Source organism: Lucilia cuprina, chromosome 2 (assembly GCF_022045245.1).
Source record: "Lucilia cuprina isolate Lc7/37 chromosome 2, ASM2204524v1, whole genome shotgun sequence".
Lineage (NCBI taxonomy): Eukaryota > Metazoa > Arthropoda > Insecta > Diptera > Calliphoridae > Lucilia > Lucilia cuprina.
In genome coordinates, this window is record NC_060950.1 from 14,731,137 (window position 1) to 14,758,270 (window position 27,134).

Sequence of the window (27,134 nt, forward strand, 5' to 3'; positions counted from 1 at the left end):
TAGACTATAGACTAGACTATAGACTAGACTATAGACTAGACTATAGACTAGACTATAGACTAGACTATAGACTAGACTATAGACTAGAATATAGACTAGATTATAGACCAGACTTTAGACTAGACTATAGACTAGATATTAGACGAGACTTTAGACTAGACTTTAGACTAGACTATAGACTAGACTAATTTATACTAAACTGCAGACTATGTCAAGTCGCCAAAAAGTAACTATCCTAATGTTAATGCAAGTATGTACGAATGTATGTTGGTCAATAAGTGAGTGAGAAATACACATACCTTTTATCACTCACAAACCGCTGTCATTATTTTACAACTCTGTGGTGAAATGGCATCTGTAATGTTTTTCCCAGTAATTATTGTGGTCGATTTGTGGGAGTCATGCAGACAACTATACTATACCATACATACACAGATATATTGTAATATATAGTTAATAGATATAAAACTTGTAATACTAGATTCAAAGTAAAATGTATTATTGTAAATTTGGTATATAATAAAAATTGTAATAAAATAAAATAATGTTTTATAATTCTTAAACGAGATTATACAAAAGAGTAAAAATTTTATGTATTAGGAAAATAAAAATGATTTTTTTTATTTTTTTAGGTTAGGTTAATTCTTAATATACATGTAACTCTTTGGATGTTTTTCTAGACCATCAACTCTAAAAGAAAATAACAAATCTTCGAAATGTTTTAATAATTCAATAACAGTTTCGTTTTAAATCCCTTTTAAATGTCAGTGAATTAGAAAAAGTCTCACATTAAATTGCTCATGATTTAGGAATTATTAATGGGTTCTTATAAAAATATAATATACATCATATACAAGGACATTTTTGTAGTGCTTGTAGCGCATGGACTTACACACATACTACATTTTATAGATAACAAAGATAACAATTTAGTTAATGTCCGACTAAACATTGCCTTACACTCCAATTTATACGAATAGATATTTCTAAAAATTAACCTATTTTGTTGTCTGTAGATCCGTATATAACTCATTAATAGATCACTGTGATCACTTTGACTTCAATACCAAAACATAAAATAGTTTCTTTAATACAGTGAACAAAAATATTCAATATCTGTGAAAATCAAAAAAATCAAAATCTCTCGAGGTCCAGGCCAAAGGAGTCTCTTATCCAAAGAAAACTTTTTTCGTAGAGGAAATCTATTTTAATAATTTACCCTCTCTCTCTCAATTCACTCTATATAAAAACTATTCTTAAGAATACTCTCACTAAAGAAACTATGATAAAAATCTAAACAAAACTCTCTCTAGAGAATTTTTCAAAATAAGACTTTCTGTGAAAAGTCTAAAAAAAACTCCGGAGAAAACCTTTTCTCTAGAAAAGTTTTTTTCAAAAAAAAACTCTTTTTATGATTTTATTTTGTAGAGAAACTCTCACTATAGAGACATTTCATTCTCCACAGAAACTTATTAAAGGAAACCACACTGTTGGTTTGACTTTTATAAAACTTTTATAAAATCTCTCTCTAAAGTTACTTTTCTTTAGAAAAATCTTTCTAAAGAAACAAAAAATTTCTGTAGAGAAAACACTATTGTAAAGAATACCTTATCTGTAGACAACTTTAGCTATATAAACTTTTCTGAAAATCGTCTTAAAGAAACTTTACGAGAGAAAAAGCACTCTAAGGAAACTGTTATAGTAAAAGCTCTAGAAAAATATCTCTAAAAACTTTCTCCAGATAAAGTTTTCTGGAGTAAGTTTTTTATAAAGAATAGCTTCTGTAAAACGTCATCTAAAAAAAAGCTTTCTAGAGTAACTTTTATATTAAGAATTGTTTCTTAAAAACATAGTCTAGAGGAACTTTTCTTAAGAATAATCTATTTGAAAAAGCTTTTTAATGATAACTTTCTTAAGATAAAGTATATTTAAGAAAACTTTTTCTAGAAAAGCTTTTCTAAAAAAACACGCTTTCTAAAAAAACTTTTCGCTTTAATGAAACTTTTGTAAAGAAAATAAGTTCTACAGAGAAACTTTTTTAAAGAAAACATTCTAGAGTAACTTTTGTGTTAGGGACTGTTAAAAAAAACTTCGTATAGAAAACTTTTCTTAAAAACAATCTATTTGGAAAAGCTTTAACTTTCTTCGGATAAAATATTTTAAAGAGCACTTTATCTAAAAAGTTTTTTCTACAAAAAAAAAAAAAACATTTTTTTCTATAGAAACTTTTTTTATAAAACTCGCTTTAAAGAAACGTTTCTAAAGAATTATAATAAAAAGCTTTAGAAAATATTCTCTTAAAAAACTTTTTCCAGAGAAAGCATTCTAAAATAATAGAAAACCTTTTCGAACAAAACTCGCTTTAAAGAAACTTTTCTAAAGAAAATGAGCTTTAGGGAAAGAAAGAAGAAAGCTTTAGAAAATATTTTTAAAAAAAAACTTTCTCAATAGAAACTTTTCTAAAGGAAGCTTTCTAGAATATCTATTGTTTAAAAACAAAACTCCGTTTAGAAATCTCTTTTAAGAAAGTTTTTTTATAACAACTCTGAAAGTATTATAAAGAAAATCTCTCTAGAGAAAGTTTTATAAATGAAACTTTTGCTAGAGAAACTTTTCTAATAAAACTCGCTTTAAGAAAAACTTTACAAAAAAAATCGATCTAGCAAAAGAAAATTAAAGGAAATTTTCTAAATAAAACTTTTAATTGAAACTTTTTTAAGGAAAGCTTTTTAGAGCAACTTAATTCTCTAAATAAAACTTTTAAGTGAAACTTTTTTAAGGAAAGCTTTATCGAGTAAGTTTTATATTAAGAATTTAAAAACTTTGGTTAAAGAAACTATTTTAGAAAAAACATTAGCTGGACAAACTTTTATAAAAATTTGTTTATAATTTTGATTTTTTTCAATTATAGACACGATACTCTATTTATACGATATGGACACTTTAAAAAGCAATAGAAAAAGTTCTAGCAATCAATTTAATCGTTGATAAAAAACATGCTAATCTTGGTAGAGATAAACGAATGCAAAAATGAATAATGAAAAAATGAAGCGAATTAATTGTAGCAATGGTTAATATTTATAAAAACACATAGAAATTCTATTCAATTAAACAAAAAAAATTAAGGCTATTCACAGATGGCAGTGTCGTATTATCGTAAAGTAACTATTCACTATCGGATATCTAACAGAGATATCAGAATTTATACCTAGAGTCAAACTGCTATCAAATCCCTAATTGGTGTGTTTTCCACATTCAGAATTGTCCATAAATGCCGAACGTTTCTCAGTGAAATGTCGAGACATTCGAACATCTCCCTATTTTAGGTTAGAGGACACGGGATTTCGTAGGGCAATAATATAACTGACAATTAGGCAAAAGGAGGCACCATGCTTAACAGATTAGAAATAGAGTAGTTTTGCAGTGTTTTACTATTTGCAATAAAGAGGCAGATCACTAAAAACTGCCACTTCATGGGCGCGTAAACACACGTGCTCAATATCCAAAGCGCTGTGGCCACAAATCCATACAGATTCAAATATCTTATGGATCTCCCAAGACTACAACTAGGTAATCTGACATCGATTGTTACGGACAATGTTAGACGTATTGGTTTCCTATTCCATGACTTCTGTAAGAGTTGTCAAAATGAAAATGTCCTGCTTTGGCTGGCACCCGAATTCGAACGCTATTTTAGCGATCTATCAGAATTGTTAAATATTCATTTGGAACGTCTTTTGATGTTCATAAATTTGTTAAAATAGGTATGAGCCTTGTGACCCACACACTAATTATCCATGCCAGAATGATTGGAGTTATCAAAATGAGGATGTCCCGCCGAATTGGGACACTTGGATCGGCCTTTTTAACGATCTATCCGAATTGTCAAATATTCAATTGATCTGGTTTCTTTTGATCTGGTTTCTCATTTTCAGAAGCTTCTTCTCATATCCTCTCTCTTACTTCCCCCCGGAGGCATGTTACCTTGGCGAGACCACCGCCTTGGTGTTATTGCAATACCGGGGTATAAAGAGGTGGCCAATACCTCCAGTCTGGCTGGGACTGAAAAATTGGTTACAGTCTACTGCTTGGCTTAGTCCTTGCATAGATTGCCAGAGGTCCGACCAGAGCACCGCATAATCTGGTACTACGGGTGGCCACTTGCTCGCAGGACTATGTCCTGGCTGGTCAGTTGGTTGAGGTTCCTTCGGGATCCACGTAGTGGCTGTGGTTTAAACCCAAATTCGCGGGGAGAGTAAGTGGCGGTTAAAAGACTGATGCGTGATATTAGTCAATATTTCGGGATCAGTTCGGTGCTGTTGCCGAAAACAACAGATACCCCACAGTAGAGTGACTGTGGAACTAAGCGTTGAAAAGGGGCGATGGTTCCGTTCTCAAGTCTACCCAGTGGATGAAAAAGACCAACAGTCATCCTCTCTCTCACTCTCTTTTCTACTCTCTCTCACTCATTAGTTTCAACTTTTCCCTATCTTTCTTCTCATTTAACAGGTATTCGTACAAAGGGATCAACCTGGACCCAAGTATAGCCGAAATCTGGTGTCTGTAATAACCTTAACTATTGCATAAACCGAAGTACAACTTTAGTTGCATTACTTAACATCAAACTGTGAAATGCCCCAATGTTGTTTACAAAAATTTGAAGCTTTTCCTTTTTTTAAATATTTAAACACCAATTTTAGTACTTTAATTGATCTCAACGTTTAAAGAACCTTTTCAAATATAGTACATGCATGACCGACCAACCTCACTAATAACTTATTAGCAACAAAAAAACAAAAATGCATTTAAATTTTAAACTAAAATGGAAGATTCTCTTTATCATTGTCTACATACAATTGGTCGCAAAATGTTAGTAAGTATACATAATTTATGACAATAAACAAATTTATATTTAACGTAATCTTTTCCCTTATTTCTAAACAAATAATTAGTAAATTTTTGTGACGCAATTGTTTGTTATAAATGTGATTCGATATCGTTGGAAGCATGTGCAACAACATTAAATGAAACCGATTTACCATATGAAAATTGTAAATCACTACAGTGTACAATGTCGATTGGTAAGTATTTATGAACTAAATATGAAAAAGTTAATCATTGTGTAATCTGTTTGCAGAGATAAAAGATAAATATTTAGATAGAACAAAAACTTATTTGACAAATATAAAGTAATTACAGTGTGTAATGTAAGTTAACATATACTCAAAGATTTTAATAATAAAACAACTTTTTTCTTTATAAAAACTCTTTCCATAGAAACCGTTATATAGAAAACTTTCTATAGAAAACTGTTTTATAACGAAGATTCTCTCCCCAAAAACTTTTCTATCTAAAACTATCTCTTAAAGTACTTTTCTAAAGAAAACTTTCTCTAGAGAAACATTTTTAAAAAAAGTTTAGTATAGAGAAACTTTTCTAACGAAAATGCCCTAGGAAAAACCTTTATAATAATTACTCTCTAAAGAAACTTTCTCCAGAGATACCTATCCATACAAATATTTCTCTAGAGAAACTTATCTAATTAAAACTCAATTCTGAGAAAAATTCTCACTCTTAAGGTTTTTATCTAAATATCGAGAAACTTTTCATAAGAGAACTCTTACTTGAGGAAACTTTCCTAAACTGACTTTTAAGCAACTAATCTCTTAACTTAAACAAATTTCAGTAGAAAATATTTTCTAGTGAATATTTTCCAAAGAATATTTGTTTTTTAAATGAAAATTTTCAAATAACAATTTTAAGATCTTTATCACTTCTGCACATAGTAGTTATTTAATATTTGCTATTACACTTGGTAGTCAATGACCTTTTACTTGGTCAAATGAACTCAATATTTGTTATCAGTTTTATAACAAGAATATTGTTATTTGTCATGCATGACATTCTTGCTAATCGCAATCTAGAAATAAAATAACTTTAAATTACTTCTATCAGTTTAATTGGTGTTAAAAGTGTTACAAATGAAATTCCAAAAAAATGTATAGTTTCAAATACAAATCGTTTTAAATGGCCATTATGCCATAGACTACACTATAAGTAGATAAAACTGTTGACTAAACTATGGACTAATATATGAACTAGACGCTTGGCTGTAGAATAGGCTTAAGCTAGTCTATATAGAAGACTATTGACTTGACAAAAAAGAAGACTACAGACTAGACTATAAACTAGATTATAGACAACATAGATGGACTAGACTATAGACTAAACTGTAGACTAGATCATAGACTATATAGTAGACTAGACTATAGACTAGATCATAGACTATACTATAGACTAGACTATATACTAGACCAAAGACTATACTATAGATTATACTATAGACTAGATCATAAACCAGACTACAGACGAGACTATAGGCTAGACTATAGACTAGACTATAGACTAGACTATAGACTAGACTATAGACTAGACTAAAGACTAGACTATAGACTAGACTGTAGACTTGACTTTAGACTAGACTATAGACTAGACTATAGACTAGACTATAGACTAGACTATTGACTAGACTATAGACTAGACTATAGACTAGACTATAGACTAGACTATAGACTAGACTATAGACTAGACTATAGACTAGACTATAGACTAGACTATAGACTAGACTATAGACTAGACTATAGACTAGACTATAGACTAGACTATAGACTAGACTATAGACTAGACTATAAACTAGACTATAGACTAGACTTTGGGCTATACTATAGATTAGGCTATAGACTTTACTATAGCCTAAACTATAAACTAGACTATATACCAAACTATAGGCTAAACTGTAGGCTAGGCTATATTCTAGACTCTTGAATAGAGATTAAACCATATATATTTCATTTAAATATTATTTTGACAAAAGTACAACACTGATTTGGAACCACAGATTTTCATGTATATTTTCGATTTGTTTTCTTCCTTCTTTTAGTTGATTCCGTTACCTATCGTGGTTGCTCCGACTCGACACCCACGGCTGGAGCGGCCTATAAGAAATATTGCAGTGAAAATTTATGCAACAAGGGAGTATATCCACCGGGTCGTTTAAAATGTTATCAGTGCAGTGGCCAACAATGTGATAGAGTCGTTGGAAAGCCCCATCCTTGTCCAAATCATCAAGAATATGATGAGTGTTACATTGATGCCATCGAAATTGATCAAATCTATCGTGGATGTCGTTCCAATACAAATCATACTTTTTCGACTAGAGCAATTTTTTGTGACTACAATGGTTGTAATAATGCTCCCGCCACTAGTAGATTAAAATGTGCCCAATGTGACTCAAAATTAGGTCGTGGTTGTAAAAGGGATCTGGTGCACAAGCATAACATCACACAATACGACACCTGCGAAATGGATGTCAAAATCAATATGAATAGTTCGTGTTTTATCTATCACAATATGGATCGAGTTTTGCGTGGTTGTTCGGATATTATGCCCGAAGAAGTAAAAGACAACATGAACCGCACTTTAATGTGTAGTGGACCCGATTTTTGTAATACTGGCAATTTAGAAACACAACAATGTTTGCAGTGCAACTCGGAGAGAGGAGACGAAAATTGTCGCTTTGATACCACCAAAGTAGCCACTTCATTTTGTAGTTCTCCTGAGGCATCTTCCTGCTATGCTGTCGAGTATAAAAATTGGCATGTCGAGAGGGGATGTTCAGTTGTCCCCCTAAATAAACCCGACAAAAATCGTGAATATGAGTGTGATATACCAAAAGATTGTAACAGAATGCCATTTACACGCTGTTATAAATGCACCTCGGAAATCGATTCTAATTGTGCAGCCTGGCAAAGACCAGGTTTTTTAGAGATCGAAGAATGTGAAATTCCAGCTGCCAGATGTTTAGTGGCCACTTTTGCCGATGGTGTAACGAAGAGAGGTTGTGAAAGCCAACAGCTTAATTGTAATCATACTTCTACGGCCCATTGCTCACTTTGTGAGGGCAGCTTTTGTAATCGCGGTCCCTTTCCACCTGAACGTTTACATTGCTATCAGTGTGGGTCGATGGAAAATGATTGTGATGCAATAACTAAACGTGATCCTTTACCATGTTCTCTTAATGAGTTGGAACCCTCTAATATAGGTGTACAGGCATGTTTTGAATATTTCAGCAAGCGTATGGGTCATATTGTAAGAGGTTGTTCTTCCAATGGTTTGGAATATTACAAGTGTATGTTACAGCAGCAACCAGGTTGTCAGTTGTGCAACACGAATGGTTGTAACAAAGTTTTGAATGAAATAGAATAAAGGTCTTAAAATTTTAAAAGAATTGATAAAATTCAGTCAGTCTCTCTATCTATCTATCTATCTATCTATCTATCTATCTATCTATCTATCTATCTATCTATCTATCTATCTATATATCTATCTATCTATCTATCTATCTATCTATCTATCTATCTATCTATCTATCCATCTATCTATCTATAAATCTATCTATCTATCTATCTATCTATCTATCTATCTATCTATCTATCTATCTATCTATCTATCTATCTATTTATCTATCTATCTATCTATCTATCTATCTATCTATCTATCTATCTATCTATCTATCTATCTATCTATCTATCTATCTATCTATTATCTATTTATCTATTCTATCTATCTATCTATCTATCTATCTATCTATCTATCTATCTATCTATCTATCTATCTATCTATCTATCTATCTATCTATCTATCTATCTATCTATCAATCTATAAAAAGTAAAATATAATCGAAAAAAGTCGAAAATAATCAAAAAGTCGGAAAAAGTCGACTATTTATAAAATACTAAAGTCGAAAAGTCTAAAAGTCGGCTTTTCGTTTCAACTATAGAACCCTACGCCGTTTCTAAGACAAACCAACCCTGTCTTTATATTGCAACACTGTTTTCAATTTATGTTAAAGTTTGAGAGTCACAGCTGTAAAACAAATTGTCATTTATTTTGACAGTTGTCATTATTTGGTCAATGAAAAAAAGAGAAACAGTGAAAAATTATTTTCACGCCTGTATTTTAATAGAAAATTTAATAAAAATCATAAACTTTAATTAAAAACCTAATAGTTCTTATAAATAAAAATGGTCAATACAGTTTTTAATAAATTTCTTCTGATAGCCGGCTTTGCCAGTTTAGCACATGCAGCCTATTCAGCAGCTCATTGTAAGTAGATTAGAAATTTGGAAAACATTAAAAAATGCAGGTCAAATAAATTATAAACTATTTTCCTTAAACAGATCGCACTTATTTGCGTTTAACCGAACAAGAATTTACTAAACTGCCTTTGGATGTAAGTACAATTAAATAAAAAAATTACAATAGAAAAATATATAAAAGAAAATAATTTACTTGTCTAGATTGTTGTCCAAATTGTGGTCAGTTTAATTGTTGTCATTTACAACCTCATTCAAATTGTGGGTAATTTTAAAGAAATTCGTGCCACCGTTGATATGCAAGCCAAATCCTGGGATACATTCGGTAACTTTCCGTCATTTTATTCATTTAATCATAGAGGTAAAGCCTTGTCACCAAATTATGTGCCCGAAGAGGAGGCTGAAGGTAAATCAAAATTGGATTTAAATTCATAAATCTTTAAATATCTATATGTAACTTATGAGATAAGTAATTGTAATTTCTTTTTTGTGTGGTTTTTAAATAGATGATCATTAATTATCTGTATTTATCATAAAGAAACTAATAAGTAAATGATACCAAAACAAGTTGAAATCTTTAAATGTCTTCTTCAAACACAATATCGACCACAGGCGATAGGGCGAAACGTATATATTTTATTTAATAAAATTTTACATTAAAAATTGGATGCATAGCAATTGTTTTTAAATAATTGGTAGTTTTTTTAAGAAAAATTATAGAATATTTAATAAAGTATTGGCAGAATCATCATTCAGGCAGTAGGCGAATAGATATTACTTTATATTAATAGCCAGATTAGGTTATATATATTTAGATATATATGTATATGGATATACAGACTGTTATATACTAAGTAAACTATTGGCTGAATCTTTAGTCAGACAGAATATATCGGTTGATATATAAATAGATACCAGAGATCTAATTAATTTAATATTGTTTCACAAAATTACTTTTTTCCAACTTCTTTATTGGACACTTTAATTGCAGCAGTGAAAGCTTTTAAACTTTAACCATTAAAATGTCGACTTGTATTTTGACAGATGACTTTTCGACTTTTTGCATTTTATGTCAAAAAATCGACTTTTTTTATTTAATTAAAAGTCGACTTTTAATATTTTATAAATAGTCGACTTTTTCGGACTTTTCGACATTTTCTGACTTTTTTGACTTTTTCCGACTATTTTCGACTTTCGACTATATTCGACTTTTTCCGACTATTTTCGACTTTTCGATTTTTTCGACTTTTTAAATATTTTCGATTTTTTCCGACTATTTTAAAGTTTTTGACTTTTTTCCACTTTTTCAAAATTTTTAACTATTTTTGACTTGTTTCTCCAATTTTCGGCTTTTTGACTTTTTCGACTTTCCGACTTTTTTCGACTCCTTCCGACTTTTCGACTTTTATTTACAAAGTCGACTTTTCGACTTTTTTCATAGACGATAGTCGAGCTATCGACTTTTTTGGAACAAAATAGTCGACTTCGACTTTTCAACTTTTTTCAACAAAAAGTCGATTGTTCGATTATTCGAAAGTCAATTTATAGAACCCTACACAACACTAGAAGTGATTGAAATACTTCTATAAATTATATACATTTTGTATTCTAAGCTTATATTATAATTTCAATTCATAATTATTGAAATATTTATATTAAACATTTTTAATAGAAAGACCTTTTTTCACATAAAATAATAACTTTAATTTTATAATAACTAAATATGCGCGAATATTTTTGTAAATAAAAACATTGACTAACGTACACTGAACGTACCTTAAATAAAAACTGTTTTGTATAGTTTGAAAACAACTGCTTAGATATAGATGGTAAGACAGTGAAGTGTTAATTAATGGCTATGCAGTTTATTGGTGCGCAGCTGTTGATAAGCGGTTAAATTAAATTTTTCAAGAAAACAGATTTTAACGTTTATTTTAAAGTCGACAAATGGAACTTTCAAATGATATAACAAATTTTAAATATTAACTAGTTATACCTAGTGTACTTTGCTACCCTAATGCCCGTAATTTCAACAAATAGGTATCTATCAGTGCATAGTTACCTTTGGAGTAAAAATATTTGGTAATTTTAATCCATAGGTACTGATTTGAAATACATGTCAACTTACCCTTTTGGTAAAGTTATCTACTAGTTATTTTACACTTTAGGTATCTATTTGTTGAAATTACGAACATAAAAGCAATATAAATTTAAAGTAACCGAATTAACGATTTTAGAGATTCTAACTGTAATAGTTTTAAAGATATACAATATTTCACTAATGGAAAATGTCACGCAAATTATTGCAAGTTCGCCAATTTTTTAAACACTGATTAAAACATTATTAATTAAAGTGATGATAACTGTAAATAATATTGTATTGTATTTAATTCATATGAAATGGATCGATTCTCTTTTTTGAAAGTTTGGTCATTTTTCTCTTGTTCACATGAATGTCAAATACTTCATGTAAATTTTAAGATTTTAGCTTATGTAGCTTCCTAAATATACAATTTTTTTCTTTTTTATTCATATGTGGGTTCTAAACCAATCTCCACCCCAAGTAAAAGAACGCTTTTTTTAATTTTTGTTAGATATTTTAATTATTACCAACAGTACTGAACATACCCTCTACTAAACTGATTGTCAAACAACTACAGTTTGAAAAGCTTTAATTTTTTAATAATATCTTCAAGTACTATTTTAACAGCGCCTTTAGAAAAATATATACACAGTTGTTTAGCGTAGTAGTAAAGTAGAATTTGATTTTTGTTGTAAACATCAGTCACTCTTCAACTATCCAACTGACAAGTTCGTTGTATTGCTCTAAACGCGCAAAGTATAATTGTGTAAAAGTTATAACGGAAATTAAGTGAATTGTTAAAAAAGAAATTAAAATACAAAAAAAAACAAATTTTGATTATAAAATTAAGTGTTAAAATAAGAAAAAATCCTTTAAGGGTGTGTGTTTGTACGATATTAAAGAAACAAATAGCAAAACAAAGCACTTGTTTATAAAAGTGAAAAAAATAACAACAAATATTAACTGTTTTTTAGCAAAATAAAAAGTTTTTATTGCAACAAAAAAAAAAAAAAAGAAAACTACCAATAACTAAAATGTCTGTCTCCTCAAATGCTTCTTCGGCTGCCTCCTCCGTTTCGGGAGCCAACACCTCAAATGGACGCCGTTCTTCATTAGGACGGCCCAATAGCTGTGATTCGGGCTCCACCGACTCCTCTGAATTGTCACACATTCTCAATAGACGCCAGGTGATTATCGACTCCCAGGAGGCAGGCATTGAAGTACCACACAGTTTCAAAGTGGTTAATGTTTATACAGAATTTCATGAATTTTCACGCAAACAAATAAAGGATTATCAAAAAACATTCAATACGTAAGTGGTTTTACATCTCTTGTTTTATATAATTTAATCTAAGGCTAAATAAACATCCTTTTCAAAAAATAATAAAATGTCAAGTTCCCAGCCAAGGTCATCATTAAAATGTAAATAAATAATAGAAAAGAATAAATGTTGTCTAGATTTAAAAGCAGTTTTTAGTTTCTGCTGCCACCAGCAACCAACCAACCAACACCCCTCTGACAGCCCTGCCCTTTGCGTTTTATATTTTTTTTCACAAAAACCTTCTTGCTACATTCCCATACACAAGAATAGTTTCAAATTCTCTGTATTGCAGAAGGAAAATAAAGTACAAAAAAACGCCCACATACCAAGAAGATACAACAAAATGTTTTTTTCTCTATATCCTTCTTCGCCTCTTTCTCGTTATTTGTGATGCTGTATAGACACCTTAAGTACATATTTACATATTTATGTACATATGTATGTATGTAGGTTTGCTTTAGCCCCGTCTTAACATTTTATATGGTTGTTTTTTTTTTTTGGATTTGTTTCGATTTTGTTTTTATTTCACGTGACTCTTCTTAATCTAAGTTTTTGTTGCTTTTTTTGCACATTTTTTTGTTGTTTTAATTCTTCTCCTGCCTTCTCTAATTTTAAATGATTTGACATTTTGCATACAAATAATTTTGTTGTGTTATGTTTATCAATAAACTGTTGTGCAGTGTTTTTATTGTTGGTGTTTTTGTTTTTTCTTCGAAACACTTGTGTGCCAAAACAGAATTTCTTTAATATTTCATTTTTAAACTTCTCTTTTGGCAGACTCATCCCATAAAGCGACGAAGAACTTTTTAATTTTTCTTTATTTATGTGTAATATTTTAAAAAACTGTCAGAAGATAAAAATCTAGGGTGTTATCCTTGGAAAAAGTTGTATAAATATAACGAATTGTTTATTCACTTCAGATCATAGTCTAGACTATAAAACAGATAATAGTACCGAATATAAAGAAGTCTAAATTAATCTGTATAATATCGCGTATAGAACACACCATAGTACCACCTACTAAACGAGCTATGGTCTTGCCTAAGGACTAGACTTCTATCTTCACTAGAGAACAGATAATAGTCTACTAAAGAACAGTTGGTTTTGAAAGGTTATAGTCTCATCTATTGATAAAATAAACAGACCTAGAGAATATATATTAGTCTAATAGACTTAGAGAATAGACTTTGATCTGGATTATTGAACAGACTATAGTCTTGAATACGAAACAGACTTAATAAAAGAATATAACAAACGATAATATCGACTATATATAGCCTAAACTATGGAACAGATTGTAGTGTGGATTAATGTCTAGACTATAACAGAACAGTATATAGTATCGACTATATTGTAGACTATAAAATAGACTCTAGTCTATAACATACTATTATCTGGAATATACAGACTACAGTCTGGACTATAGCCTAGACTACAGTCTGGACTATAGCCTAGACTATAGACCAGACTATAGTCTGGATTATAGCCTAGACAATAGAGGAGTCTGTAGTCTGGACTATAGCTTAGACTTTAGAGCAGACTGTATTGTGAACTTTAGCCTAGACTATAGAGAAGACTATTGTCTGGACTATTGCCGAGACTATAGAACAGAATATTGTCTGGACTATAGCCTAGACTATAGAGCAGACTATAGTCTGGACTATAGCCTAGACTATAGAGCAGACTATAGTCTGGACTATAGCCTAGACTATAGAGCAGACTATAGTCTGGACTATAGCCTAGACTATAGAGCAGACTATAGTCTGGACTATAGCCTAGACTATAGAGCAGACTATAGTCTAGACTATAGCGTAGACTATAGAGCAGACTATAGTCTAGACTATAGACTAGACTATAGAGCAGACTATAGTCTGGACTATAGCCTAGACTATAGAGCAGACTATAGTCTAGACTATAGACTAGACTATAGAGCAGACTATAGTCTGGACTATAGCCTAGACTATAGAGCAGACTATGGTCTGGACTATAGCCTAGACTATAGAGCAGACTATAGCCTAGACTATAGAGCAGACTATAGTCTGGACTATAGCCTAGACTATAGAGCAGACTATAGTCTGGACTATAGCCTAGACTATAGTCTGGAATATAGCCTAGACTATAGAGCAGACTATAGTCTGGACTGTAGCCTAGACTATAGTCTGGACTATAGCCCAGACAACAACCTCGATTATACAATTCTTTCGAATATATGTAGATCATACTATCGTCTCGACTAAAGAACAAACAATAGTAACAACTGTAGAACAAAATATAGTCTTAAGTAAATCTTGAATAACGACTAAAATAACGCGTTTTGTACAGTTTATAGATAGATATTCCTAAACAACGCAATATACTCATCTTATAAAGAATGTTTAGCCCTTCAGATATAGAGGAAATTTAACAATGCTTAAAAAATTCTCAAAATATTTAAAACATTATTCAATAAATTACAAGTATTGCAAATAAAAATTCTAATAGAGTTAAGAAAATCTATATTAATTGCTATAAGTGAGCTGCAATGAAATTTGAGTTAAGATTAAACAGCTAACCGATATACATAGCTCCTACAATAAGTCATTAAATGTAACTGATACAATTTTAATTCGCTTTTGTTGTTTCTTTTTTTTTTTTCTACATAAAAACTTTAACAAATTACTTTGACTCTGAATTACGTTGTCTGTAGCATTATTCATTAAATATGAATACTTTTTATAATACAAAACAAAAAAAGAAAATACTGTAAATATATATCTTTTATCATGGGTGTTGATTCTTTGTCTATGTAAACACTTACTAGAAACGACACTTTATTATTAACTTTAGATCAACATTATCTCCAGCATCATGTGAGTGCAAGTGCAACTTGTTTCATTATCTTTTCATCTACGACAACAGCCACAAATGCAAACAAAAAGGGGCTTCCACATATTTATAATATTTATTATAACATTCGTCCGTTTATCGTATAAAATCACCCACAGACAGTTGAGGGTGAAGGTGTTTAGTTAAGAGAATTTGTAAAAGATACTTTATTTACACATATTTACATAATCGTAGATAATGACGTTGATAATTAGAACTAAAGGTGTTTTTAACACAAGTTTTTAAGCAGCTTAATTGAAATACATACTAAACGTCATTATCATGTTTTATAGAAAACATTTTTTCCATTCATTATTTTTAAACGTTTGTTTTTTTTTTTTTTGTTCTTGCCACAATTTGTTTTAGATAACCTTTAGAAGTGAGTGAACCTTAAACTTGAATTATGATTTTAATATAAATGGATTTTATAGAAAGTATAAACTGTACTGCATTCATATTGTCTTTTTCAATTTAATGTTTCATATGGCTAAAGGCTATAGTCTTGATTTTAAAATAGACTATATTTTTGACAACTTAATAGACTATTGAATAGACCATAGTCCCGACTATAGAACATACTATAGTTTAGACTATATAACATACTATAGTTTAGACTATAGAACAGACTATAGTCTAGACTATAAAACATAGTATAGTCTTGACTATAAAATATACTATAGTCTCTACCATAGCGTACAGTCTTGACAACAGAACAGACTATAGTCTTAACTATGGAACAGAGTAAAGTCTTGACAATAGAACAGAGTATAGTCTTGACAATTGAACAGACTATGTTAGTTAGTAAGTTTGAAAGGAGGATGTATATACATTAAATCCCAAAAAAATACACCTAGGCCTCTATCGGGCCTGTTGTGCTCTCCTTAACCAGTGTCTCAGGTGAGAATCGAACCCACCACCTATTGTCTACCAGACTAGAACACTAACCACTAACCTACCGGAGACAAAGAACAGACTATAGTCTCGACTAAAGAACGAACTGTAGTCTTGACTATAATACTATAGTCTTATTTATAGAACAGACTATCGTCTTGACTATAAATCAGACTATAGCCTCGACAATAGAACATACTATTGTCTCGACTACACAAACAACAGTCTCTACTAAAGACTACTGTCTCGACTATAGAACATACTATAGTTTCGACCGTAGAACAGATTATAGTCCTAACTATAAAACAGACTATAGTCTTGACTATAGAGTAGACGATAGAACGGACTATAGTCTCGACTATAGAACAGATTATAGTTTCGACTATAGAACAGACTATAGTCTCGACTATAGAAGAGACTATAGTTCCGATTTTAAAACATAATAAACTACTGTCTCGACTGTAGAACAGACAACAGTCTCGACTATAGAACAGACGGTAGTCTCGACTATAAAATAGACGCTAGTCTCAATTATAGAGCAGACTATAGTATCGACTATAGTCTCTAAATTAGAACAGACTATAGTCTCGACTGTATAATAGACTATAGTCTCGACAATAGAACAGATTATAGAACTGAATTGTATCGAAAAATGCTTTAGAGCAGACTATAGTCTCGCCTATAGAACAGACCTGTTATAAAACATACTATAATCTTAAGTCGCCAGACTTAATTAGAACACCTTTTTACTTCCCTCCACTTAAACAAATCCAGACACAAATATGTCATTTGTATTCTAAAAACAACTTAAGATTAAAAGCAAACTATTTGAATTTTTATAGAATCTCACTTTTTTCTTTTGTTAAATTCCCAAGTCATTGTGTTCTAAAAAAAAAATATCAATTAACAGCAAATATTTTTCAATTAACTCGGTAAAAATATGGTTTAAGTTAAAATAAACATTTGAAATAATTCTGGCTATTTCTTACTGGCTACTGGAGCCATTTATCCAAAGATATTTGTTTATTTATATTGTTTTCAATTTCAATTGATTACTACAAACAATAATTACATTTGAATTCAATCATGAAAACAAACATTCATTGGTAAGATGATGATAATGACGATGACAGACAAACTGACACAACAAGACATTTTGCCTATTATCGAATTACATGGTGTGGTCTGAACTCACAGCTCATCATTTCAATCGTCTTATATTTAACAGTTTGTTTAGGAAAAAAAAAACAAAACAACAACAACAGCTTGAATACAAAAAAATCACTTGAAACTAAAAAGGGAAATGAAATGGTAAAAAAATATATCAAAACAGTTATAAACATTATGAAAATCCCACAATAATAATAAACAATATTTAGATTTGTGCATAAGAGATGATAAATTAAACTGGTACTTCTTCGGGTTGCTTTCTTTATGTTTTTTTTTTTTTTTTTTTTTTTTTTTTTGAGAAAAATACTGCAACTGTCTTCCGAAAATAGAATCAAAACCAATTATTCAATATTTTATATATCTATTCTGTTCTATAGTCCAGACTATTGTCTATAGTCCAGATTAGAGTTTATAGTCCAGACTATTGTCTATAGTCCAGATTATAGCCTATAGCCCAGACTATAGTCTTTAGCCCAGACTATAGTCTAAAGCCCATACTATAGTCTATAGCCCATACTATAGTCTATAGCCCAGGCTATAGTATATATCAAAGACTATAGTATATAGGCCAGTCTATAGCCTGGACAATAGTCTATAACCTAGACTATAGTCTATAGCCCAGACTATAATCTATAGCCCAGACTATAATCTATAGCCCAGACTATAGTCTATAGCAAAGACTATAGTCTATAGCCCAGACTATAGTCTATAGCCCAGGCTATAGTCTATAGCCCAGGCTATAGTTTATAGCCCAGACTATTTTCTATAGTCCAGACTATAGTCTATTCTATAGTCCAGACTATAGTCTATTCTATAATCCAGACTATAGCCTATTCTATAGTCCAGACTATAGTCTATTCTATAGTCCAGACTATAGTCTATTCTATAGGCCAGACTATAGTCTATTCTATAGTCCAGACTATAGTCTATTCTATAGTCCAGACTATAGTCTATTCTATAGTCCAGACTATAGTCTATTCTATAGTCCAGACTATAGTCTATTCTATAGTCCAGACTATAGTCTATTCTATAGTCCAGACTATAGTCTATTCTATAGTCCAGACTATAGTCTATTCTATAGTCCAGACTATAGTCTATTCTATAGTCCAGACTATAGTCTATTCTATAGTCCAGACTATAGTCTATTCTATAGTCCAGACTATAGTCTATTCTATAGTCCAGACTATAGTCTATTCTATAGTCCAGACTATAGTCTATTCTATAGTCCAGACTATAGTCTATTCTATAGTCCAGACTATAGTCTATTCTATAGTCCAGACTATAGTCTATTCTATAGTCCAGACTATAGTCTATTCTATAGTCCAGACTATAGTCTATTCTATAGTCCAGACTATAGTCTATTCTATAGTCCAGACTATAGTCTATTCTATAGTCCAGACTATAGTCTATTCTATAGTCCAGACTATAGTCTATTCTATAGTCCAGACTATAGTCTATTCTATAGTCCAGACTATAGTCTATTCTATAGTCCAGACTATAGTCTATTCTATAGTCCAGACTATAGTCTATTCTATAGTCCAGACTATAGTCTATTCTATAGTCCAGACTATAGTCTATTCTATAGTCCAGACTATAGTCTATTCTATAGTCCAGACTATAGTCTATTCTATAGTCCAGACTATAGTCTATTCTATAGTCCAGACTATAGTCTATTCTATAGTCCAGACTATAGTCTATTCTATAGTCCAGACTATAGTCTATTCTATAGTCCAGACTATAGTCTATTCTATAGTCCAGACTATAGTCTATTCTATAGTCCAGACTATAGTCTATTCTATAGTCCAGACTATAGTCTATTCTATAGTCTATTCTATAGTCCAGACTATAGTCCAAACTATAGTCTATTCTATAGTCCAAACTATAGTCTATTCTATAGTCCAGACTATAGTCTATTCTATAGTCCAGACTATAGTCTATTCTACATTCCAGACTATAGTATATTCTATAGTCCAGACTATAGTCTATTCTATAGTCCAGACTATAGTCTATTCTATAGTCCAGACTATAGTCTATTCTATAGTCCAGACTATAGTCTATTCTACAGTCCAGACTATAGTATATTCTATAGTCCACACTATAGTCTATTCTATAGTCCAGACAATAGTCTATTGTATAGTCCAGACAATAGTCTATTTTATAGTCCAGACTATAGTCTATTCTATAGTCCAGACTATAGTCTATTCTATAGTCCAGACAATAGTATATTCTATAGTCCAGACTATAGTCTATTCTATAGTCCAGACTATAGTCTATTTTATAGTCCAGACTATAGTCTATTCTATAGTTCAGACTATAGTCTATTCTATAGTCCAGACTATAGTCTATTCTATAGCCCAGACTATAATCTATTCTATAGCCCAGACTATAATCTTTTTTAACACTAGAATCTGTTCTATAATCCAAACTATAGTATCTACTACAGTCCAAACTATGGTCGTTTCTATACTATATTTTCAAGACTTATACTCCTTTCAGTAGTCGTCAAAGATCAAAGACTAAACGAGAGCAAAAGATAAATTATCACGCATACACATTAAATGTGTAAGATCGTTAATGCAGCCAGTAGCATTTGTTTTTGTTGATTTATTTTGTTAATACAATATTATTTTTTTCTTCTTTATATTTATCATTACGTTTGCACAAGAAAATAACTTAAATAATAAACAAAAAAGCAAGTATGTTAATAAAAAAAACACAACAAACAAATAAACCAGACTTAAAACTGTTTTATCCTTAATTTATTTGTATAAAAATTAAAGAAAACTCAACAAATGTTAAATATATATTTTTTTTTAAAACAAACAGATAATCATTATAAAGAAAATCCAACATATTTTAAACATAAGACTAAGATAACGAATATCTTATTTGAGCTGAGTAATAAATAATTTGTTATTGTTGTTGTTTTCTTTTACTTTATTATTTTCGTAGAGAAGTGATATCTCCAACCAATTAACAATTGCATGTAATAAGAGAACACACATATCGGGTTTTATTATTTTTTTTTTTTTTCGTCAGCTTCATGTGTATATTCGTCCATCCGTCCGTCTGTTCAGCTGTCTGTCTCTTAGACTGTTGGTGTTAATGCTGACTTTACGCCTAGATGACTCATTTAATTGTATTTGCTGTTTTTCTTTTCTTGCGCCTCTCTTCGTGGTTTATTGCATTTAATTGTTCCTCAAAAATAAAATTATCGCTTTCATGTTCGAATTCACACATGCAATTTTGGATGAGTGACACAGTGTTTTGAAATTTGTAAGAAAAGTTTTTAGTATAAAATGAAATGGTAGTCGGGACTTTAGTCCAGACTTTAAACATATTATAGTCTGGACTATAGATCAGATTATAGTCTGCATTACTGAACAGATTATAGAACAGATTATTGTCTGGACTATAGAAGAGACTATAGTCTGGACTATAGATTAGATTATAGAACATACTATAAAAAAGACTATAGTCTGGAAAATAAAACATACTAAAATCTGGACTAAAAAACACTTTAGTCTATATTTTACTACAGACTATAGTCTAAAGTGTGAAACAAACTTTAGTCGGACTATTGATCAGACTACTGTAAGAATTATAAAAGAGACTATAGTCTCGACTATTGAACAGAACAGTCTGGACTATAGAACAGACTATAGTCTGGACTATAGATCAGACTATAATCTGGACTATAGATAGGACTATAGAACAGACTCCATTGTTTAAATACTATAGAACAGAATATAGTCTGGACTATAAATCAGACTATAGTCTGTACCATAGATCAGACTAAATTTAGTACTATAGAGTAGACTATAGTCTGGAATATAGAGCAGAATATAATCTGGACTATATACCAGACAATAGTATGGACTATAGTCTGGGTTATAGTTATAGTATTGAAGACTCTAAACTTTTTTTTAAAAAAAGTCTATACTTAGTCTTGACTATTAAACAGAACAGGCTATAGTCTAGACTATAGTTCAGACTATAATCTGAAATGTTGAACATAATAAAAACAGTCTAAGGTTTGGCCTTAATAACATGCTATTATCTGAATTATATTCCGGTCCAAAGTCTAAACTATATATGTAAGACTATAGTAGTCAGGACTATAAAACAGAGTATTGTCTGTCTATGGGTCTGTTGGCCTATATTGAGGACAAAAGAACAGGCTGTAGCCTGGACTAGATAACTGACTATAATTTGTACCCAGAAACAGACTATCGTCTGGACTATAAAACAGACTTTAGTCTAGAATTTAACTTTAATTTAGATTAGACTTTATAATCAAGTCTTGACTTTAGAAGAGGTCATTTCTGAACTTTAGAACAGTTTATGGTTTAGACTTTAAAACACCCTATAGTTAGGATAGTTTGGATTTTAAACCAGACTATAGTTTGGTTTTTAAAACATACAGAATCTAGTTTGAACTTAGAACACACTAAAGATTGTACTTAAGAGAGTCAATATTAAATATCAGACTATAATCTTTAATCTACGATCATTAAAATACTAATATAGAATTAAAAAACGGTACAATATTATTCCACTTTATATACTTTACCCAGCCACTGTGCAACATCGTAAGTCAGCATAACATTTTTCATGACTAAATTTGCTTTTTTTCTTGTTTTTCATAACTATTGTAATCATTAAACAAACTACTTATTAAGGAAAAAATCATTTAAGTTTTGAATGAAATTAAAAGTGTAAACATTTAATTAGTCACTTCTAAGGCTTTAAGGAAAAGAAATTAATTATCTAAAAGTTGGCAACATTTTGCTTTTAATATTTAAATGATTTTAATTTAAAGATAATAGAACTTTGAGAACTTAAATCATATAAATTTAACAATTTTTTATGACCAAAGAATGACACGTTTTATATTTAAATTTTTTTATGTAATCACCTGGTGAATGATACAATTTTTTTATCTCTATAGAACGTATTTTTTTGCGTAATATTCTTGTCTTATGGGTGTGTTTTGATGATGATTTAATTGAAAAAAAATGTTTCTACGTAATAGTATAGATTAAAATTTTTTTAGAGGGGAGGTTGCTATTAACCTAAACTTAAATTATATTTTATAGTTTTTTTTTCATGCCTTTAAATTTATTAATATAAAATATATCTTAATTACATTCAATTTTTCATCTTTATTACAAAAACCAGAAAAAATATTGCATGAGCATTAAAATGCAATTAATAAACCTCAACTACACAGTGAGAAAAAACCGATAGAAAAGTACCGAAATTGAGAGAATCCGTTGTCAAAAGTAAGCTCACCACATTTGTTAACATTTAGGCACATTTAGGTTATTATTTATGTTATCATTTTGACAACCACGGTGGAAAATTTAACAAAGCATCATTGTCATTACAACAACGAGTTATTGTCATTAGAACATCAAATTGTTGTCATTTCTTCTCCGCTTTATATAATTTCTGCAACGAATCGTTAACATTTCGATAATGCAACGTTCTATTTAACAACATAGCGTTGTAACGTAGCAGTTAGAAAAACCTATACATATAATAGTTAAATTGTATGAATAAACCATCTTACATTAAACATCCCATACAACAAGTACATTATACAAAACATTACACATTAAACAGTCTATAAAACAAGTAAATAGTTTATAATTCCTAACTTGTTTATGTTGAAATAAGTATAAGTGGTCAGAGTTTTGTGACTAGAGAGAGAGCTGATATTGCCGTCCGTGCTGCACTCGTGCATGATACCAAAGTACCGCCAGAACCTAACACAATACCTGCTCTAGTAGTATGAGTTTGTAGAATTGCTGATTGTAAGAACCCCTGAATTCTTCTTACATTCGTAATTAACTCGTGTAGTATTTACTCGTGTAGTATTTATATTGTATTCCTAGTCGAACTCAAGAACTCCCGAATACTTCTTGACTTCGTATAGTATTTACGATTGTATTCTTAGTCGAACTCAATAACCTTTGATTACTTCTTGACTTCGTGTAGTATTTGCGATCGTATTCTTAGTCGAAATTAAGAACCTCCGAATACTTCTTGACTTCGTGTAGTATTTACGATTGTATTCTTAGTCGAATTCAAGAACCTTCGATTACTTCTTGACTTCTTGTAGTATTTACGATTGTATTCCTAGTCGAACTCAAGAACCTCCGAATAATTCTTGACTTCGTGTAGTATTTGCAATTGTATTCCTAGTCGAACTCAAGAACCTCCGAAACATTCTTGACTTCGTGTAGTATTTGGAATTGTATTCTTAGTCGAAATCAAGAAACTCCGTATTCTTCTTGACTTCGTGTAGTATTTGCGATTGTATTCTTAGTCGAACTCAAGAACCTCCGATTACTTCTTGACTTCGTGTAGTATTTGCGATCGTATTCTTAGTCGAATTCAAGAACCTCCAAATTCTTTTTGACTTCGTGTAGTTCCTGTCTTTAGCTGCGCAGTTTAAAAAAAACTTATCGTAGAATGAAAAGACTCTGAAATTAACAGAAACCTCGCCAGAATACGACAATAAAATTTCTTTTCCTCCCACTTCTCGATCTAACGCCGTCAACACCGCCTAATAACCATCGTTCAACGTTCATCTCCCGAACAGCCATCGTACACTTAAGTAGATCATAAAGCTTTGTTCCGATTTACACATCACATTTTTAAATATTTGTGTTTTAATTTAAAGGAAGCAGATCTTTAAACTAAACCTGGATAGGTTGAGTCATACCTCAACTGGAAAAATAAACTGCATTACAGCGTTGTCAACAACGGATGTTATTAAAAAATTATAAATACTTGGTGTCAATTTGACAGCAAGTGTGTATAATTTTAAAACATCTTTTTTCTCTCTGTGTACTTATACATACATAAAACATAATTCCGTAAATGAATTTTTCATTTTATGTGAAAAACAAGACCCACGCAATGATTTTTTTCCAAAAAAATATTTCTAACTCAAATAGAAAAATGCATGTGTAAAATATTTGAAAATCTAGTAGAATTTTTTATATGTATTTTTTAGTTAAATGTCATTCATTACACACAACCACCACCTCTGACTTTTAGAGCAAACAGACAAAGTCGTAAAATATTTACTTATTGCATGATTTCATGCATATTACAAAAATTTGTTCTTAAAAACCAAAAAACAATTGAGAAAAATCTATAAAAATTATTTTTTTTTTACAATTGTATTTCAATTAAACTTTACGACAAGTTGTTCTAGATTTTAAAATTCATATAAGAGTTTGTTTTAAGTTTGTTCTAGAAAATAAAATTCTTTTGATGTTTAACAAAATTTTGCTAAATACAAATTGTTTTGTTGTTGGATATAAGGAAGAAATAGTTTTTCTTTTCTTTAGATTAGATAATAAAAGATTTTTATTTAGTTTATCTTATTCTTGAATGATTGTTTTTGCTGATATTTCTTCTAAGCAAATTTAAAGTTTAAATGAAATTTTACACATTAAAAAAAATTATAAAATAAAATACATTTAGCTTAAGTTACAAACACTAATAAATAACACTTCTGTTCTAATTCTAACAAATTAGCCAACAAACACCTAGAATTTTAACTTTAATTACTAGTATTTCAACAATTAGCATAACACATTTTTTTGTTTAACTTTTAACTAAACAAAAATGTATATAATTAAAAATTCACAAAAAATTTACAAAACAAAAAATCAACTGATTTTCAAGTTTAAACAGTTAATTAAAACCAGAATATAAAAGTAATTATGTCAATGTTAAGTACAAGTTAGCTTTTTTCCGACTTCTGCTATATTAACTACTTGGGCGTCACACCAGTAGTTAACTGTTGCAATTGTTTATGGCCAATGGTATAGTTTATGTCCAAGTCTATTGTGTCTAGCCAGGTTTATATCCTAGTCTACAGTCATGTTTATAGCTTTTTCGTAGTTTAGTCTATAGACTAGTCTATAATGAAGTTTAAAGCGCAGTTTATTGTGTAGACTATAACCCAGTCTTAAGTTTAGTCTATTATTCAGTCTGTCTTAAGTCCAGTCTATAGCCTAGTCTATTGTCTAGTCTATAGTCCCGCCTATTGTGCAATCCATATTTTAGTCTACAGTCCAGTCTATGGTCCAGTGTATGTTCTAAGCTATTGTATATAGTCCAATCTATAGTCAAGTCTATAATGCAGTCCATAGTCCAGTCTATAGTCTAATCTATAGTCCAGTCTATAGTACAGTATATAGTTCAGTCTATAGTCCAGTCTATAGTCTAGTCTATAGTCCAGTCTATAGTCCAGTCTATAGTCCAGTCTATAGTTCAGTCTATAGTCCTGTCTATGGTCCAGTCGTTAGTCCAGTCAAAAGTCTAGTCTATATTCCAGTCTATAGTCTATAGTATAGTCCAGTCTATAGTCCAGTTTATAGTCCTGTATATAGCCCAGTCGTTAGTCCAGTCAATAGTTTAGTATAATCCAGTCTCTAGCCCAGTCAATAGTCTAGACTATAATCCAGTCTATAGTTCAGTCTATAGTCTAGTCTAGAGTCTAGTCTAGAGTCCAGTCAATAGTCTAGTCTATAATCTAGTCTATAGTCCAGTCTAGAGTCCAACCAATAGTCAAGTCTATAGTCTAGTATATAGTACAGCCTATAGGCTACAGTATGGACTACCGGCATGGTTGTAGCCCATTGTCTAGTTCATATATACCATTACTGCATGGATCGTCCCTTACGAACAAGCACGTGGGATAAATTCTGCGGTCGCATGATACCACATGAATGTCATACAGAAGAAAACCTGCCGCGGAAAACAAGAGTAGTTCTAAATCAACTAAGATCGGGATGGAGCAACATGCTCAATGCCTACTGGTCTGCTATGTCCTGTATGTGGTCAGGGCCCTCATGAAACCCACCGCATATTCAACTTCTCATTAAAACCCAAATTCGCGGAAAGAATGAGTTGCGGTTAAAAGACAATATTTAGGGATATGTTCGGTGCAGTTGCCGAAACAACTGATACCCCACTGAGGAGTGAGTGTTAAGCTAAGCGTTGGAAGTGATTGTATATCGTACGGGCCTCACCCCATCCGTCTACCAATAATGAATGTGTCGTATGTTTGTCTCTTATATATGGGAAGTGTGCTGGATTGTCTAATGCTGGATGAAAGGCATGATATACAAATGATACCATTGAATTTTCCTTCCTTGTCCAGATTTAGTTCAGAGTATATTCTGTTCATATCAGAATTACCACAGTATGTGCTTGTGAATAAGAACAAAGTTTCGGCTTATTTGAAGAATTCGTACTTCGGTCTCTACCGGGTACGTCTCTAGGTGCTGTTGCCAAATCAACAGACCATCCCATCAGCGTGATTGTAAACGAAAGTGATGTTCTACATCTCGAAAGTTAAGCAACGGGGCAGCAATGGTCAGAGATTAGATAGATCCATGTACAAAAATTGCAATCTGCGTGTAAGATACACAAAGAGGCAGTGGAGAGTTGTTTACTTTTTATACACCCAGTGGTTGAAAAAGTATGTACCACCGTGCGATAGGGCAACGCGCCTGGCCTGGTCTATAGTTTAGTTATTAGTATACTTAGTCTATTCCATAGTTGACCCTCTGGTTTTGTCTATAATTAGGCTTTACGTTTTGGTTATAGGGTATTCCAA

The 27,134-nt window shown here is 31.0% G+C and overlaps 2 protein-coding genes across 3 annotated transcripts; both read left to right on the top strand.

The window, feature by feature from the left end:
- The first annotated feature begins 4,624 nt into the window (after window positions 1-4,624).
- LOC111678393 lies at window positions 4,625-8,265 on the top strand. Its single transcript, XM_023439738.2, has 3 exons — window positions 4,625-4,869; window positions 4,953-5,081; window positions 6,941-8,265. Exons 1-3 carry the CDS (start codon window positions 4,800-4,802, stop codon window positions 8,263-8,265), a joined length of 1,524 nt encoding a protein of 507 aa, XP_023295506.2. The 5' UTR covers window positions 4,625-4,799.
- A 703-nt stretch (window positions 8,266-8,968) lies between these two features.
- On the top strand, window positions 8,969-9,823 carry LOC111678426 (ER membrane protein complex subunit 5). 2 transcript variants are annotated; one of them, XM_023439774.2, is made up of 4 exons: window positions 8,970-9,165; window positions 9,240-9,292; window positions 9,360-9,561; window positions 9,662-9,823. In XM_023439774.2, the coding sequence occupies exons 1-4, from the start codon at window positions 9,084-9,086 to the stop codon at window positions 9,670-9,672; spliced, it is 348 nt and encodes a 115-aa protein (XP_023295542.1). In that variant the 5' UTR covers window positions 8,970-9,083; the 3' UTR covers window positions 9,673-9,823. The 2 variants fall into 2 exon arrangements, with proteins under 2 accessions (XP_023295541.1, XP_023295542.1); XM_023439773.2 differs by having other exon boundaries at window positions 8,969-9,165; window positions 9,360-9,823.
- The last annotated feature ends 17,311 nt before the right edge of the window (window positions 9,824-27,134 follow it).